Here is a 15,788-nt window from a genome sequence, read left to right on the forward strand (position 1 = left end):
TAATATTTGTAAAAAGCATAAACCTCTTTACAAAAATAGTCAATTTTGGTACCTGTCCATACTATTTGGAACCCATCCAGCTCTCTATTATGTAGAAAAGCTCATAGTAGATTCTATTTATATTCATGTATACATACACACAAATGCACACAAGATTTGATTTTAAATGTTTTCTATTAAAATAAAATCCTTTGAGACAAATCTCCTTAAGTATTTTTAAATTAGCAGCTCTACCTTCATTTCATGACAATTGTCTAGACATAAAAACGATAGGTTCTCTAAGTATATAAAGTATGCTTAACTGTTAGTTTTTTTATTATTTCAATAAATGGATACAAAAAGTAATTGCTACTATGTAAGAATTTACTTTTAATTTTTTCTTTCTGGTCTTCCATATAAGAGTGCCAGTGATGAAATACAGATTTTTGAAGTCTGAAATTGTAGCATGTCACTGCTCTGTTCATTTTTTCAGCCAGGACGACATTTTCATTTGTATGAGCTATGTCTCTCCAAGTGCTGCAGGCAGAAGACATTTTTTAAAAAATAATATTTTGATATTAGGGCAATATATCATTAAATAAATTAAGGAGAACAAAGAATGTTATCTCCTTTATGGCCTCAAAAACCACAACATAGAAAGAAACTTCTACAACTTGGGTATGACCTGAAGAATTCCTAAGAGTTATAGAGAAAAATGGAGATTATATGAGTCATATTTCTTTTTAGATAAAATAAAGAAATCATGGGATAAAATCATGTTGTCATAATTCCAATTTACCAAAAGAACCACCTAATGATGTCTTTTTTTAAAAGGAATCTAAATTCCACAACATATTTGGCTCCAAGGGTTTCAGATAAGTGGACTGTGAAACTATATTTTAATTTTAAAATTTTATTTTTTAAGAAAAGATAATTATACCTTAAAGAAGTAAAATACATATTTTAACTAAGTAAAAGCTGATTAAATATAAAAGAAATATATAATACAAAATGGTAGAAACATGATTAAACAGATAAAATCAGCACAACTGGCCAAAAGTGAATTTTTCTTTGCACGGAGAATATCAAGAATAAAAACTCAAAGAGGAAGAAATTGTAAAAATCACATTCTTACCAAAAATGAGTCTTTACTAAATGTCCAGTATAAAAGCTACAGGCTTTTATCATCAATTCCGGAGTCATCTAAAGTAAATAAATAATTGAAATAACAAATATTAGAAATAAATGGAATGCACAGACTACCTCTGCAAGATACTCAAGAAAAAGAGAGCAATGGATGCCAAGAGGGAAGGGAATTGGGCAGTTGGAGACAGGAATGGGCTGAAAGAACTATATACTATTTATGTTTTGGAATTTTGTGTATGTCTATAAGCTATTTTTTTAAGTTAAAATAACAGCTTAATATATTTTCCCATTGTATCTCACTTAGTTTGAAGAGTTAAGCATCATGGCATTGTTATGATAAGCTATATTTATAATAGTATAGAATTGCAGTTCTGCTGTTCACTATTAAAACAGAATGATTTTCTGAATCATTCTGAATCAAACAGAATGATTTTTTCAAGGATATAAACTGAGATTCTCTTTTCAACATAGAGGAATTCCTCATTTACCAAGCAGGAATAGGAAGACCACATAAATGAGAAGTCTAAACTGTGGAATATGCTTAAAGAGATGCAAATTTATCACTTACAACTATTCACAATAACATGTGGCAACAGCTAACTGAAATCATCTATACCTTCTGTGCATTCTTTAATAAGTAAAGATATTATTATATTAACATAAGTATTATATGCACATGGCTACTGTTAAGTGTTAATGGTGTTTTCCTCTTATTTTGTTGCCCCTTTGCTTACTATACAGATATACAAACATATGGTCACATCTATTTGGTGTATAGGTAAGTTTGGTTCAAATCTATACCAACAGCCAGGAATTCTGAACTCTACTTTTCTAAGGCAAATGTTTTCTCCTTTGCACATTGCTGTAAATACTTTGTTATATTAACAGATATGGCATACACATGTTCATTATAGATTTATTTTAGGCATACAAGAAAGGCCCATAGGACCCGACATGTGAAAATCCTCACTTTTGATGGAGATTAAATGCAAATTATGCCTACAGTGAGGGACAACATAAATGATTCAAGTCATTCTTCACTAAATTCAGATTTTTATAGAAGAAAGGAATCCAGATGAGTAAAGGAGTATTGAGGATATTACAGCAGGCAGAATAAAAACCAAGAAGGGGATGAGGTGGCAGAGGCAGACAAATTTCATTAACATTACAATTTTTCAGTACTGTTGTAGGTCCCTAAATTTCATGAGCTTGATTCTTTTCAGATGATATTACCTGAAAAGTCCTAAATAAATAACTACAGTAAATGATATGTCATAAAAATATGAGCATATTATATGACCAAATGAATGTAGTTCAAAACATTATAGTAATAATGATTTTGAAAAGAATTATTAAAATTCAGCAAATACCATTTGAACTCAAGTTTCCTTTTCTGATGATCAACTCTTTAAAACAGCATAAAAGCATTTTCTATTCTATTATTGAAAGAAGTAATTTAAATCCTCATTAATTCATGATTTATAATATACCAGAATTTTTGTTGTTCTAATATTCATTTTTTAAGAGTTTCTCTTCATAAATTTTTATTTTAACTTTACATTTATTGTTCTCTCAGTTTGCAAGGGAGGGAGGGAGCGAGGGAGCGAGGGAGGGGAAAGGAAGGAAAGAGAGAAAGAAACAATTAAACTCACGATTTTTCCTTATTATTATTATCGGTATATTCTTTTCTTCACAGGGAAAAGCAAGTTTAAGAGAGCATCTCCAAGGGACTAATGTGCAAGAGGACTCCAGCCCAGTAATGCCCCATTCCCCACTTAGGGGTGGGCATGTGTTGACTTCACTGCAGCTCCAAGGAATCTCTGGCCAATCCAATCACTGGGCACATGTCTGGACCACTTAGTCACATGGCTTCACTTCCTCCATTTATGTTTCCACCATCCACACTCCAGCCAATGGCTTCCCACCCTTCATAGTCGCTGCATATTGTTTAACTGCTTCTGACTGAAAAATATTCTTCCTCTCACCTTTTAATTCCAGCTGGCAGTGTTCTGCACAGAGTAGGAGCTCAACAAATATATATGTATTGATCCATCAACTGAATTAGAAAACTGCTTAGATGCAAGCCAATTCTCCGCCATCTGACTACCACAAATGGAGGGCAAAGGATTCTGGTAACAACTTTGTGGGCAAGTCAGTGGATAAACAGCAAGTTAGTGCTGGCTACAGATGGCCTCAGAGTACCCTCACATAACACTCACACCACTAGTGCTGCTGTCCCCAGACACCCGTAGTTATAAACAAAGTGAGGGAGGAATGGACAGTGCATCACAATACGATTTCTAAGAGTCCAGGTACACTGAAAGGTTAATTTCTAGTCTGGAAATAAAAGAAAAAATTCTACCATAAGAGATGATTTTTAAAGTTAAAGAGTGGGAATGTGTACATAAATAATGAATTTGTTGCGAAAGATTTTTCATAGTATTAAGTTAGGGTTTAACACTACTTTTTTAGGCCAGTGGCCTACAAGAAGCCAGTTGGAATCACCTGCAAAACTTGTAAACTACCCAAGCTCACTTCCCAAGATTCCTTAGCCCTCCACTCTTACCCTCTCTAGGAATTACTGCTGTGATTAGTCACTATTATGACTGAGAGTATGTCTTATTCCTCATGTACACTGGGGACAGAAGAATGTTAAGTCCCAAATTTTAAGCTGAGTTCCAGCAGCATACAATAGCACACACACTAGTTTCAAGGAAACATGTTTTTATAGATTAGGAGAGAAAAAGAAGTGAAATATAAAACTGATTTCTTTTTGAAAAGATATTATATGTAGCATGATTACAACCCAGTCCTAAAAAAATAGCTTATAAAAAAATTTCATTCCTCTGCCAGGGTTGGAGGAAAATAAGATTTAAAATTTCAAACTTACAGAGAAATAAAATAAACACCTAATACCCACAATCCATGTTTAACATTGTCAACATTCTGCCATACTTGCTTTTTCTATTTTAAAGTATATAAATTAAGACATCATGACATTTCATCCCCCAAATCTCATAATATCCATCTCTTAAAAAATGAGTACATTTTCTTTGCAACCACAATTCCATTATCCTGCCTTAGACACTTAATAGTAATTGCTTAATATCATTGTACCCATGCCATAGCCAACTCTCTGGAATTGGCCTCCAAATGTCTTACACGGTTTGTTCAAACTAGAATCCAGACAAGGACCATATATTTGCATTGCAAACTCAGTTGATGCGAGGATTTCAATAGCTACAGAAAAAAAGTTTTAGTTTTTCCTTCTCCTTTTCTATATTTTCAACATTTAATGAGTATGAGGTGTGGAGGTGGGATAACATTGGCCTAAATCTAATGGATTCTGTTACCTGGGCCTGCCTAATATTACATTCTAAAAGTCAGCCAGGCATGGTGGCTCACACTTGCAATCCCAAAACTTTGGATGGCTGAGGTGGGAGGATCCCTCGAGCTCACAACTTAAAGAGTAGCCTCGGCAACATAGTGAGACCTTGTCTCTGCTAAAAATAAAAAATTAGCTGGGTGTGGTGGCATGCACCCATAGTACCAGCAACTTGGGAGGTTGAGGTGGGAGAATCACTGGAGCTCAGATAGAGGCTGCAGTGAGCAAGCTATGATTGTGCCACTGCACTCCAGCCTGGGCAACAGAGTGAGACTCTCTTTCTCTGTCTGTCTGTCTCTGTCTCTCTCTCTCCATTCCCCCATACACACACACACACACACACACTCACACACACAGAGTTCTAAAAGTCAATTTAAATATTTTTGACACAAGAGACTAAGAAAGGTTTTTTTGTTTGTTTTTTGTTTTTGTTTTTCTTTTTTTTCTTTTCCTATCCTCTGAAAGAAAGACAAGAATGGGGATAGGGGTGGGGAGCCACATGTCATCTGTCTCTGCCACCTGAATCAGGGGTCTGAGTCTTAGGGAAGAATGAACTGCAGGCAGAATCCAAAAGAACTGCTCCTATGAGGCACACAGCACTATTTGTGCAATACAAAGTGAAGGAAAGGCATTGTGTCCAGAATTGGTGGGTTCTTGGTCTCACTGACTTCAAGAATCAAGCCGCGGACCCTCGCGGTGAGTGTTACAGTTCTTAAAGGCAGCGTGTCTGGAGTTTGTTCCTTCTGATGTTCGGATGTGTTCGGAGTTTCTTCCTTCTGGTGGATTCGTGGTCTCGCTGGCTCAAGAATGAAGCTGCGGACCTTCCCGATGAGTGTTATAGCTCTTAAGGCAGCGCGTCTGGAGTTGTTCGTTCCTCCTGGTGGGTTTGTGGTCTTGTTGGCTTCAGGAGTGAAGCTGCAGACCTTCACGGTGAGTGTTACAGCTCATAAAGGCAATGTGGACCCAAAGAGTGAGCAGCAGCAAGATTTATTGCAAAGAGTGAAAGAACAAAGCTTCCACAGTGTGGAAGGGGACCCCAGCGGGCTGCCAATGCTGGCTCGGGCAGCCTGCTTTTATTCTCTTATCTGGTCCCACCCACATCCTGCTGATCGGTAGAGCCGAGTGGTCTGTTTTGACAGGGTGCTGATTGGTGTGTTTACAATCCCTGAGCTAGACACAAAGGTTCTCCACATCCCCACCAGATTAGCTAGATACAGAGTGTCGACACAAAGGTTCTCCAAGTCCCCACCAGAGTATCTAGATACAGAGTGTCGATTGGTGCATTCACAAACCCTGAGCTAGACACAGGGTGCTGATTGGTGTGTTTACAAACCTTGAGCTAGAGACAGAGTGCTGATTGGTGTATTTACAATCCCTTAGCTAGACATAAAGGTTCTCCAAGTTCCCACTAGACTCAGGAGACCAGCTGGCTTCACCCAGTGGATCTCGCACTGGGGCTGCAGGTGGAGCTGCCTGCCAGTCCTGCGCCGTGTGCCCACACTCCTCAGCCATTGGGTGGTCGATGGGACTGCGCACCGTGGAGCGGGGGGCGGCGCTTGTAGGGGAGGCTAGGGCGGCACAGGAGCCCACGGACGGTGTGGGGGAGGCTCAGGCATGGCGGACTGCAGGTCCTGAGCCCTGCCCCACGGGAAGGCAGCTAAAGCCCGGCGAGAAATTGAGCACAGCAGCTGCTGGCCCAGGTGCTAAGCCCCGCACTGCCCAGGGCCGGTGGGGCCGGCTGGCCACTCTGAGTGCAGGGTCCACTGAGCCCACGCCCACCCGGAACTCGCGCTGGCCCGCAAGCACAGTGGGCAGCCCAGTTCCCACCCACGCCTTTCCCTCCACACCTCTTCGCAAGCTGAGGGAGCCGGTTCCGGCTTTGGCCAGCCCAGAAACGGGCTCCCACAGTGCAGCGGCAGGCCGAAAGGCTCCTAAAGTGCCACCAAAGTGGGAGCCCAGGCAGAGGAGGCGCCGAGAGTGAACGAGGGCTGCGAGGGCTGCCAGCACGCTGTCACCTCTCAGCATGTCCCCCACTACTGTACAGCACACAGAGCACAAGGCCATCAAATTTAATGTGACTTTAAATTTTGCAAACTTAAACTAATGTGATACAAAATATATTACAAAAGTCTTACATTATGCCAGTTTTTGAAAAAACACAATCTTTCAAATTAAAATTTTACTGAGAGGTATTTCCTTTCAAAGCTGGTGGGAAAACGAATTAAAAGTTTAAGTATTGTCACAAAGTGGTACTATTTTGGCAGGTAAACAAATGCGGCTTTAGTCCTGAAGTATGAGTTTGAGTTATTAGCAGTCTTCAGAAAAATACGGCATCTTGTGAAAAGTGTGACCAACCAGTGTGGTCTGAGTAAAGTTGGCAGGCAAGGGAAAGGAAGAGTATTTGGCACTTAAGGATTGCAGGTGTACAGCCTGGAACACCAGCTCAGGCAGACATTGGGGCTCTTAGGAAGACCAGGTTGGCAGTTCTAGGGTTCCCCTTCAGATGGCCTCACAGGTTCCAGACAGACACTAGGAGGAATTCTTGAATTTACATGGGATAACTTTGGGATTCCCAGACACAAATGGGTAGAACTTGAAGAGGAAACTGACCTCTTGTGTTATGAAGACAGGAGCTAGAGGCAGTGAAATCTGGGATATTCCTATTAACACTGCTCTACTAATATCCCAGGTTGGTGAGACCTGGGGAAGTGTTGTAGTAAATGAAAAAATAATGAAATACTATTACAAATTACTGTTGACTTAACAGATACCAAATTTATGGCTCTTTAATATAAGTAGTAATTGATCCCATTAATTTTTAATTTTGTAAGATATCCATTTACTATATGTAAAAAAATGCATTTAAACAACAGCTATAGAAAAAAAGTTTCAGTTCTATAAAATACTTAAAGTATCTAGTAAAGTATTAAGAATCTGGTAAGAACCAAATGTAAAATAAATGTAAATCATTAACTTTATATTATAATTTTTAGCTTCCAGCATATTGTAATATTATTTTTCTTCTGGCAGGCAATTCCCTTTTTTGCTCAGTTAACCTGTGAATCAAAAGATTATATATGAAATTGTCTTAACATAATTCACCATATTATAAAGTACCATGCCTTTACTTCATTAATGAGCTTCATTTATATCCCACATAGTATCATTCTAGAATAGGGGTCTCCAACCCCCAGGCCACAGACTGGTACAGGTCCATGGCCTGTTAGGAACTAGGCCACACAGCAGGCGGTGAGCAGTGGGCAAGCGAGCATTACCTCCTGAGCTCCACCTCATCAGCCGCAGCATTAGATTCTCATGGGAGCACGAACCCCACTGTGAACTGTGCATGCAAAGGATCTAGGTTGTGCATTCCTTATGAGAATCTAACTAATGCCTGATGATCTGAGGTACAACAGTTTCATCCTTAAATCACCCCCACCACCCCACCACAGTCCATGGAAAAAATTTCTTCCACAAAACCAGTCTCTGGTACCACAAAGGTTGGTGACCACTGTTCTAGAATAATAATAGCAAAACAGAATGGGATTATAAATATGTGTTGAATGGATATGCCTAATTTAAATCCCTCCCAACTCAGATTTTTTTTTATTTTTCAAAAGCCCTACAAGTTAATAACAATAGCAAAAAGAAGCCATGTCTTTAATACAGAGAGAACATATCTTTATATATAGCAGCACGGCATGGTATGAAGTGTTGAATTTTTCATGATAAGTCATTTTTCTTATTTCTTGATCTTCTGCAAATTACTGATTTATTTATTTATTTATTTTTGAGACAGAGTCTCAATCTGTCACCCAGACTGGAGCACGATCTTGGCTCACTGCAATCTCCACTCCCCGGTTCAAGTGATTCTCGTGCCTTAGTCTCCTCAGTAACTGGGATTACAGATGTGCACCACCACACCTAGCTAATTTTTGTATTTTTAGTAGAAATGGGGTTTCACCATGTTGCCCAGGCTGCTCTTGAACTCCTGGTCTCAAGTGATCTGCCCACTTCGGCCTCCCAAAGTGTTGGGGTTACAGGCACAAGCCACAGTGCCTGGCCCAAAAGAGTCTTTAATACCTAAAGGGCTTTTGTGCCTGGACAGAAACGCTCACTAACATTTGTACTTTAATGCTTTTTACCAATAAACACATATTTAAATAAATACAATTTTGGAAACTCAATGTTTCTTAAAAATGTTCATGTTTGTTACCAACTTCATTAAGTAAAGTCCCTGAAATAATTTAAACTACAATTACAATTTACAAAGCCATTCCTTAGAACACCTAAAATGCCATAAGTAGCAGACAGAATATACATAAATATCACATCATTATTATATGTTACACTTAAACTTATCCTAAACAACATGAATCTAGTTCATATCTTCATTACTTCCACACTTTACTTAATGTTTTACTCCTTCCTGATTACAGTAATGTTTATTTTGATGTCTTATCAGATAACAGTAATGTACTCAGTTTCAAAAGAAATGAAATACCTTTGCAGAGCCAACAAGGATACAGGATCAACCAACTGATTATCAACCAACTGATTCTTGTTTGGGGCACAGGCACCGTCTGCCTCTCCCAGATGATTAAAACTCCAGCCCCTAAGGGTCTTAAGATTAAGTTTCCTTTCCACAGTTAAACTTTGTTCATCAGTAAGACTTTTCAAATCCATATCTTTCATTTACATTTTAGGGTTTTTTTACATGATGCTCCTCTGTGATAGCATTATTTTAAAATATTTTGTATTTTATTTTATTATTTTAAAAGACACAGTGGGTCACGCCTGTAATCCTAGCACTTTGGGAGGCTGAGGTAGGAAGATCTCTTGAGGCCAGGAGTTTGAGACCAGCTGGGGCAACACAGTGAGACTCTGTCTGTACCAAAGGAAAAAAAAATTAGCCAGGTGTGGTAGCTCACATCTAGTAGTCCCAGCTACTCAGGAGGCAGAGGCAGGAGGATTGTTTGAGCTCAGGAATTCAAGGTTACAATGAACTTTGATCATGCCACTGCACTCCAGCAAGAGTGACAGAGTGAGACCCTGTCTGTAAAAGAATATTTTTGGGCATGCTTCCAAGATGGCCGAATAGAAACAGCTCTGGTCTGCAGCTCCCAGCGAGATCCATGCAGAAGACAGATGATTTCTGCATTTCCAGCTGAGGTATCTGGTGCATCTCACTGGGACTGGTTGGACAGTGGGTGCAGCCCACAGAGGGCGAGCTGAAGCAGGGTAGGGCATCGCCTCACCCAGGAAGTGCAAGGGGTCAGGGGATTTCCCTTTCCAAGCCAAGGGAAGCCATGACAGACTGTACCTGGGAAAATGGTACACGCCTGACCAAATACTGAACTTTTCCCGCAGTCTTGGCAACCTGCAGACCAGGAGATAACCTCCCTCCCATGCCTGGCTCGGTGAGTCCCACACCCATGGAGCCTTACTCACTGCTAGCGCAGCAGTCTGAGATCGACCTGCGACACTGCAGATTGGCGGGGGGAGGGGCATCTGCCATTGCTGAGGCTTGAGTAGCTCACAGTGTAAACAAAGAGGCCAGGAAGCACAAACTGGGCGGAGCCCACCGCAGCTCAGCAAGGCCTACTGCCTCTATAGATTCCACCTCTGGGGACAGGGCATAGTAGAACAAAAGGCAGCAGACAGCTTCTGCAGACTTAAACGTCCCTGTCTGACAGCTCTGAAGAGAGCAGTGATTCTCTCAGCATGGCATTCAAGCTCTGAGAATGGACAGACTGCCTCCTCAAGCAGGTCCCTGACCCCCATGTAGCCTGACTGGGAAACATCTCCCAGTAGGGGCTGATAGACACCTCAAACAGGCGGGTGTCCCTCTGGGACGAAGCTTCCAGAGGAAGGATCAAGCAGCAATATTTGCTGTTCTGCAGCCTCCACTGGTGATACATAGGCAAACAGGGTCTGGAGTGGACCTCCAGCAAACTCCAACAGACTGGCAGCTCAGGGGTCTGACTGTTAAAGGAAAACTAACAAACAGAAAGGAATATCATGAACATCAACAAAAATGACACCCACACCAAAACCCCATCTGTAGGTCACCAACATCAAAGACCAAAGGTAGATAAAACCACAAAGATGGGGAGAAACCAGAGCAGAAAAGCTGAAAATTCCAAAAGACACAGGGCCTATTCTCTTCCAAAGGATCGCAGCTCCTCACCAGCAAGGGGACAAAACTGGATGGAGAATGAGTTTGACAAGTTGACAGAAGTAGGCTTCAGAAGGTGGGTAATAACAAACTTCTCTGAGCTAAAGGAGCATGTTCTAACCCATCCCAAGGAAGCTAAAAATCTTGAAAAAAGATTAGATGAATGGCTAACTAGAATGAATAGTGTAGAGAAGACCTTAAATGACCTGATGGAGCTGAAAACCACGGCGTGAGAACTTCATGATGCATGCATAAGCTTCAATAGCTGATTCCATCAAGTGGAAGAAAGGATATCAGTGATTGAAGATCAAATTAATGAAATAAAGCAAGAAGACAAGATTAGAGAAAAAAGAGTGAAAAGAAATGAACAAAGCCTCCAAGAAATATGGGACTAGGTGAAAAGACCAAATAAATATACATTTGATTGGTGTACTGGAAAGTGACAGGGAGAATGCAATCAAGTTAGAAAACACTCTTCAGGATATTATCCAGGAAAACTTCCCTAACCTAGCAAGGCAGGCCAACATTCAAATTCAGGAAACACAGACACCAACACAAAGATATGCCTTGAGAAGAGCAACTCCAAGACACATAATTGTCAGATTCACCAAGGTTGAAATGAGGGAAAAAATGTTAGGGGCAGCCAGAGAGAAAGATTGGGTTACCCACAAAGGGAAGCACATCAGACTAACAGTGGATCTCTCGGCGGAAACCTTACAAGCCAGAAGAGAGTGGGGGCCAATATTCAACATTCTTAAAGAAAAGAATTTTCAACCCAGAATCTCATATCCAGTCAAACTAAGTTTCATAAGTGAAGGAGAAATAAAATCCTTTACAGACAAGTAAATGCTGAGAGATTTTGTCACCACCAGGCCTGCATTACAAGAGCTCCTGGTGGAAGCACTAAACATGGAAAGGAACAACCAGTACCAGCCACTGTAAAAACATCCCAAATGGTAAAGACCATCGATGCTATGAAGAAACTGCATCAATTAACAGGCAAAATAACCAGCTAATATAATAACAGGATCAAATTCAAACATAACAATATTAACTTTAAATGTAAATGGGCTAAATGCCCCAATTAACAGACACAAACTGGCATACTGGATAAAGAGTCAAGACCCATCAGTGTGTTGTATTCAGGAGACCCATCTCATGTGCAAAGATGCACATAGGCTCAAAATAAAGGGATGGAGGAATACTTACCAAGCAAATGGAAAGCAAAAAAAAAGCAGGGGTTGCAATCCTAGTCTCTGATAAAACAGACTTTAAACCAACAGAGATCAAAAAGAGACAAAGAAGGCCACTATATATTGGTAAAGGGATCAATTCACCAAGAAGAGCTAACTATCCTAAATATATATGCACCCAATACAGGAGCACCCAGATTCATAAAGCAAGTCCTTAGAGACCTACAAAGAGACTTAGACTCCCACACCATAATAATGGGAGACTTTAACACCCCACTGTCAACATTAGACAGATCAACAAGACAGAAGGTTAACAAGGATATCCAGGACTTGAACTCAGCTCTGGACCAAGGAGACCTAATAGACATCTAAGAACTCCACACCCCAAATCAACAGAATATACACTCTTCTGAGCATCACGTCGCACTTATTCTAAAATTGACCACATAATTGGTAGTAAAACACTCCTCACCAGATGTAAAAGAACAGAAATCACAAAAAACTGTCTCGCAGACCACAGTGCAATCAAATTAGTACTCAGGATTAATAAACTCATTCAAAACTGTACAACTACATGGAAACTGAACAACCTGCTCCTGAATGACTCCTGGCTAAATAAATAATGAAATTAAGGCAGAAATAAACATGTTCTTTGAAACCAAGGAGAACAAAGACACAATGTACCAGAATCTCTGGGACACATTTAAAGAAGTGTGTAGAGGGAAATTGATAGCACTAAATGCCCACAAGAGAAAGCAGGAAAGATCTAAAATCTACACCCTAACATCACAATTAAAAGAACTAGAGAAGCAAGAGCAAACACATTCAAAAGCTAGCAGAAGGCAAGAAATAACTAAGATTAGAGCAGAACTGAAGGAGAGAGTCACAAAAAACCCTTCAAAAAACCAATGTATCCAGGAGCTGGGTTTTTGAAAAGACCAACAAATTGATAGACTGATAGCAAGACTAATAAAGAAGAAAAGAGAGAAGAATCAAATAGATACAATAAAAAATGATAAAGGGGGTATAACCACCGATCCCACAGAAATACAAACTACCATCAGAGAATACTATAAACACCTCTATGCAAATAAACTAGAAAATCTAGAAGAAATGGACAAATTCCTGGACACATACACCCTCCCAAGACTAAATCAGGAAGAAGTTGAATCTCTGAATAGACCAAAAACAGGTTCTGAAATTGAAGCAATAATAGCCTACCAACCAAAAAAAGACCAGGACCAGACGGATTCACAGCCAAATTCCACCAGAAGTACAAACAGGAGCTGGTACCATTCCTTCTGAAATTATTTCAATCAATAGAAAAAGAGAGAATCCTCCCTAACTCTTTTTATGAGGGTAGCATCATCCTGATACAAAAGCCTGATAGAGACAAAACTAAAAAAGAGAATTTTAGGCCAATATCCCTGATGAACATCAATGTGAAAATCCTCAATAAAATACTGGAAAACTGAATCCAGCAGCACATCAAAAAGCTTATCCACCACAATCAAGTTGGCTTCATCCCTGGGATGCAAGGCTGGTTCAACATATGCAAATCAATAAACATAATCCATCACATAAACAGAACCAATGACAAAAACCACATGATTATCTCAATAGATGTAGAAAAGGCCGTTGACAAAATTCAACAGCCCTTCGTGCTAAAAGCTCTCAATAAACTAGGTATTGATGGAACATATCTCAAAATAATAAGAGCTATTTATGACAAACCCACAGCCAATATCCTACTGAATGGGCAAAAACTAGAAGCATTCCCTTTGAAAACTGGCACAAGACAAGGATGCCCTCTCTCAATACTCCTATTCAACATAGTTTTGGAAGTTCTTCTGGCTAGGCAATCAGGCAAGAGAAAGACATAAAGGGTATTCAATTAGGAAAAGAGGAAGTCAAATTGTCTCTTTGCAGATGACATGACTGTATATTTAGAAAAACCCATTGTCTCAGCCCAAAATCTCCTTAAGCTGATAAGCAACTTCAGCAAAGTCTCAGGATACAAAATCAATGTGCAAAAATCACAAGCATTCCTATACACCAATAATAGACAAACAGAGAGCCAAATCATGAGTGAACTCCCATTCACAATTGCTTCAAAGAGAATAAAATACCTAGGAATCCAACTTACAAGGGATGTGAAGGACCTCTTCAAGGAGAACTACAAACTACTGCTCAACACAATAAAAGAGGACACAAACAAATGCAAGAACATTCCATGCTCATGGATAGGAAGAATCAGTATCATGAAAATGGCCATATAACCCAAGGTAATTTATAGATTCAATGCTATCCCCATCAAGCTACCACTGACTTTCTTCACAGAACTGGAAAAAACTACTTTAAAGTTCACATGGAACCAAAAAAGAGCCCGCATAGCCAAGGCAGTCTTAAGCAAAAAGAACAAAGCTGGAGGCATCATGGAGACTTCAAACTATACTACAAGGCTACAGTAACCAAAACAGCATGGTACTGGTACCAAAACAGATATATAGACCAATGGAACAGAATAGAGACCTCAGAAATAACACCACACATCTACAACCATCTGATCTTTGACAAACCTGAGAAAAACAAGCAATGGGGAAAGAGTTCTCTATTGAATAAATTGTGCTGAAAAAACTGGCTAGCCAAGTGTAGAAAGCTGAAACTGGATCCCTTCCTTACACCATATACAAAAATTAACTCAAGATGCATTAAAGACTTAAATGTAAGACCTAACACCATAAAAACCCTAGAAGAAAACCTAAGCAATACCATTCAGGAAATAGGCATGGGCAAAGACTTCATGATTAAAACACCAAAAGCAATGGCAACAAAAGCCAAAATAGACACATGAGATCTAATTAAACTAAAGAGCTTCTGCTCAGCAAAAGAAACTATCATCAGAGTGAACAGGCAACCTGTAGAATGGGAGAGAATCTTTGCAATCTACTCATCTGACAAAGGGCTAATATCCAGAATCTACAAAGAACTTAAACAAATTTACAAGAAAAAAACAAACAACCATATCAAAAAGTGGGCGAAGGATATGAACAGACACTTCTCAAAAGAAGACATTTATGCAGCCAACAAACATATGAAAAAAAGCTCATCATCACTGGTCATCAGAGAAATGCAAATCAAAACCACAATGAGATACCATCTCATGCCCATTAGAATGGAGATCATTAAGAAGTCAGGAAACAACAGATGCTGGAGAGGATGTGGAGAAACAGGAATGCTTTTACACTGTTGGCGGGAGTGTAAATTAGTTCAACCACTGTGGAAGACAGTGTGGTGATTCCTCAAGGATCTAGAACTAGAAATACATACCATTTGACCCAGCAATCCCATTACTGGGTATATACCCAAAGGATTTTAAGTCATGCTACTATAAAGACACATGCACACGTATGTTTATTATGGCACCTCCGTCGCCGAGGCCGGAGTCTAATGGCATGATCTCAGCTCACTGCAACCTCAGCCTTCAGGGTCTGGGCAGTTCTCCTGCCTCAGCCTCCCAAGTAGCTGGGATTACAGGTGTGTGCTACCACGCCCAACTAATTTTTTTGCATTTTTAGTAAAGACAGGGTTTCACCATGTTGGCCAGGCTGGTCTTGAACTCCTGACCTCAGGTGATCCACCTGCCTCGGCCTCCCAAAGTGCTGGGATTACAGGTGTGAGCCACTGCACCCAACCTGAATATACACATCTTAAATGCAAAAAGAATTGCATAATCTTCTTAAACTTCATTCAGTAGTCTTTTTGTTAGTGGTTCTATGGTAATGTTATTCGGAAATCATTATATGCACATTGTAGGATACAATTAATACAGAATGATATTAAGATCTCTAGGAGTCAAGATTCATTAAAAGTGGGTCAACCAGATCATGTGTGCCTCCAGATGTGA

General features: G+C 39.8%; 1 protein-coding gene across 26 annotated transcripts in view; it reads right to left on the reverse strand.

The window, feature by feature from the left end:
- Positions 1-15,788, reverse strand: part of FBXL13 (F-box and leucine rich repeat protein 13) — a 268,541-nt gene that overhangs the window by 221,645 nt on the left and 31,108 nt on the right. For 19 of the 26 annotated variants that reach the window (XR_010158650.1, XM_063814976.1, XM_063814977.1 and 16 more), the window contains 2 exons: positions 1,115-1,182; positions 368-516 (listed from right to left, as the gene is read on the reverse strand). Coding sequence is in view for 18 of the 26 variants with exons in the window: in XM_063814976.1 (XP_063671046.1) it covers positions 368-516; positions 1,115-1,182 (217 nt within the window). In the remaining 8 variants the exon portion in view is untranslated. The remainder of the gene's footprint in view (positions 1-367; positions 517-1,114; positions 1,183-15,788) is intronic. The other 7 variants (XR_010158651.1, XM_063814987.1, XM_063814993.1 and 4 more) reach the window with 1 other exon arrangement.

The sequence above is a fragment of the Pan troglodytes genome, chromosome 6 (genome assembly GCF_028858775.2).
Source record: "Pan troglodytes isolate AG18354 chromosome 6, NHGRI_mPanTro3-v2.0_pri, whole genome shotgun sequence".
NCBI lineage: Eukaryota > Metazoa > Chordata > Mammalia > Primates > Hominidae > Pan > Pan troglodytes.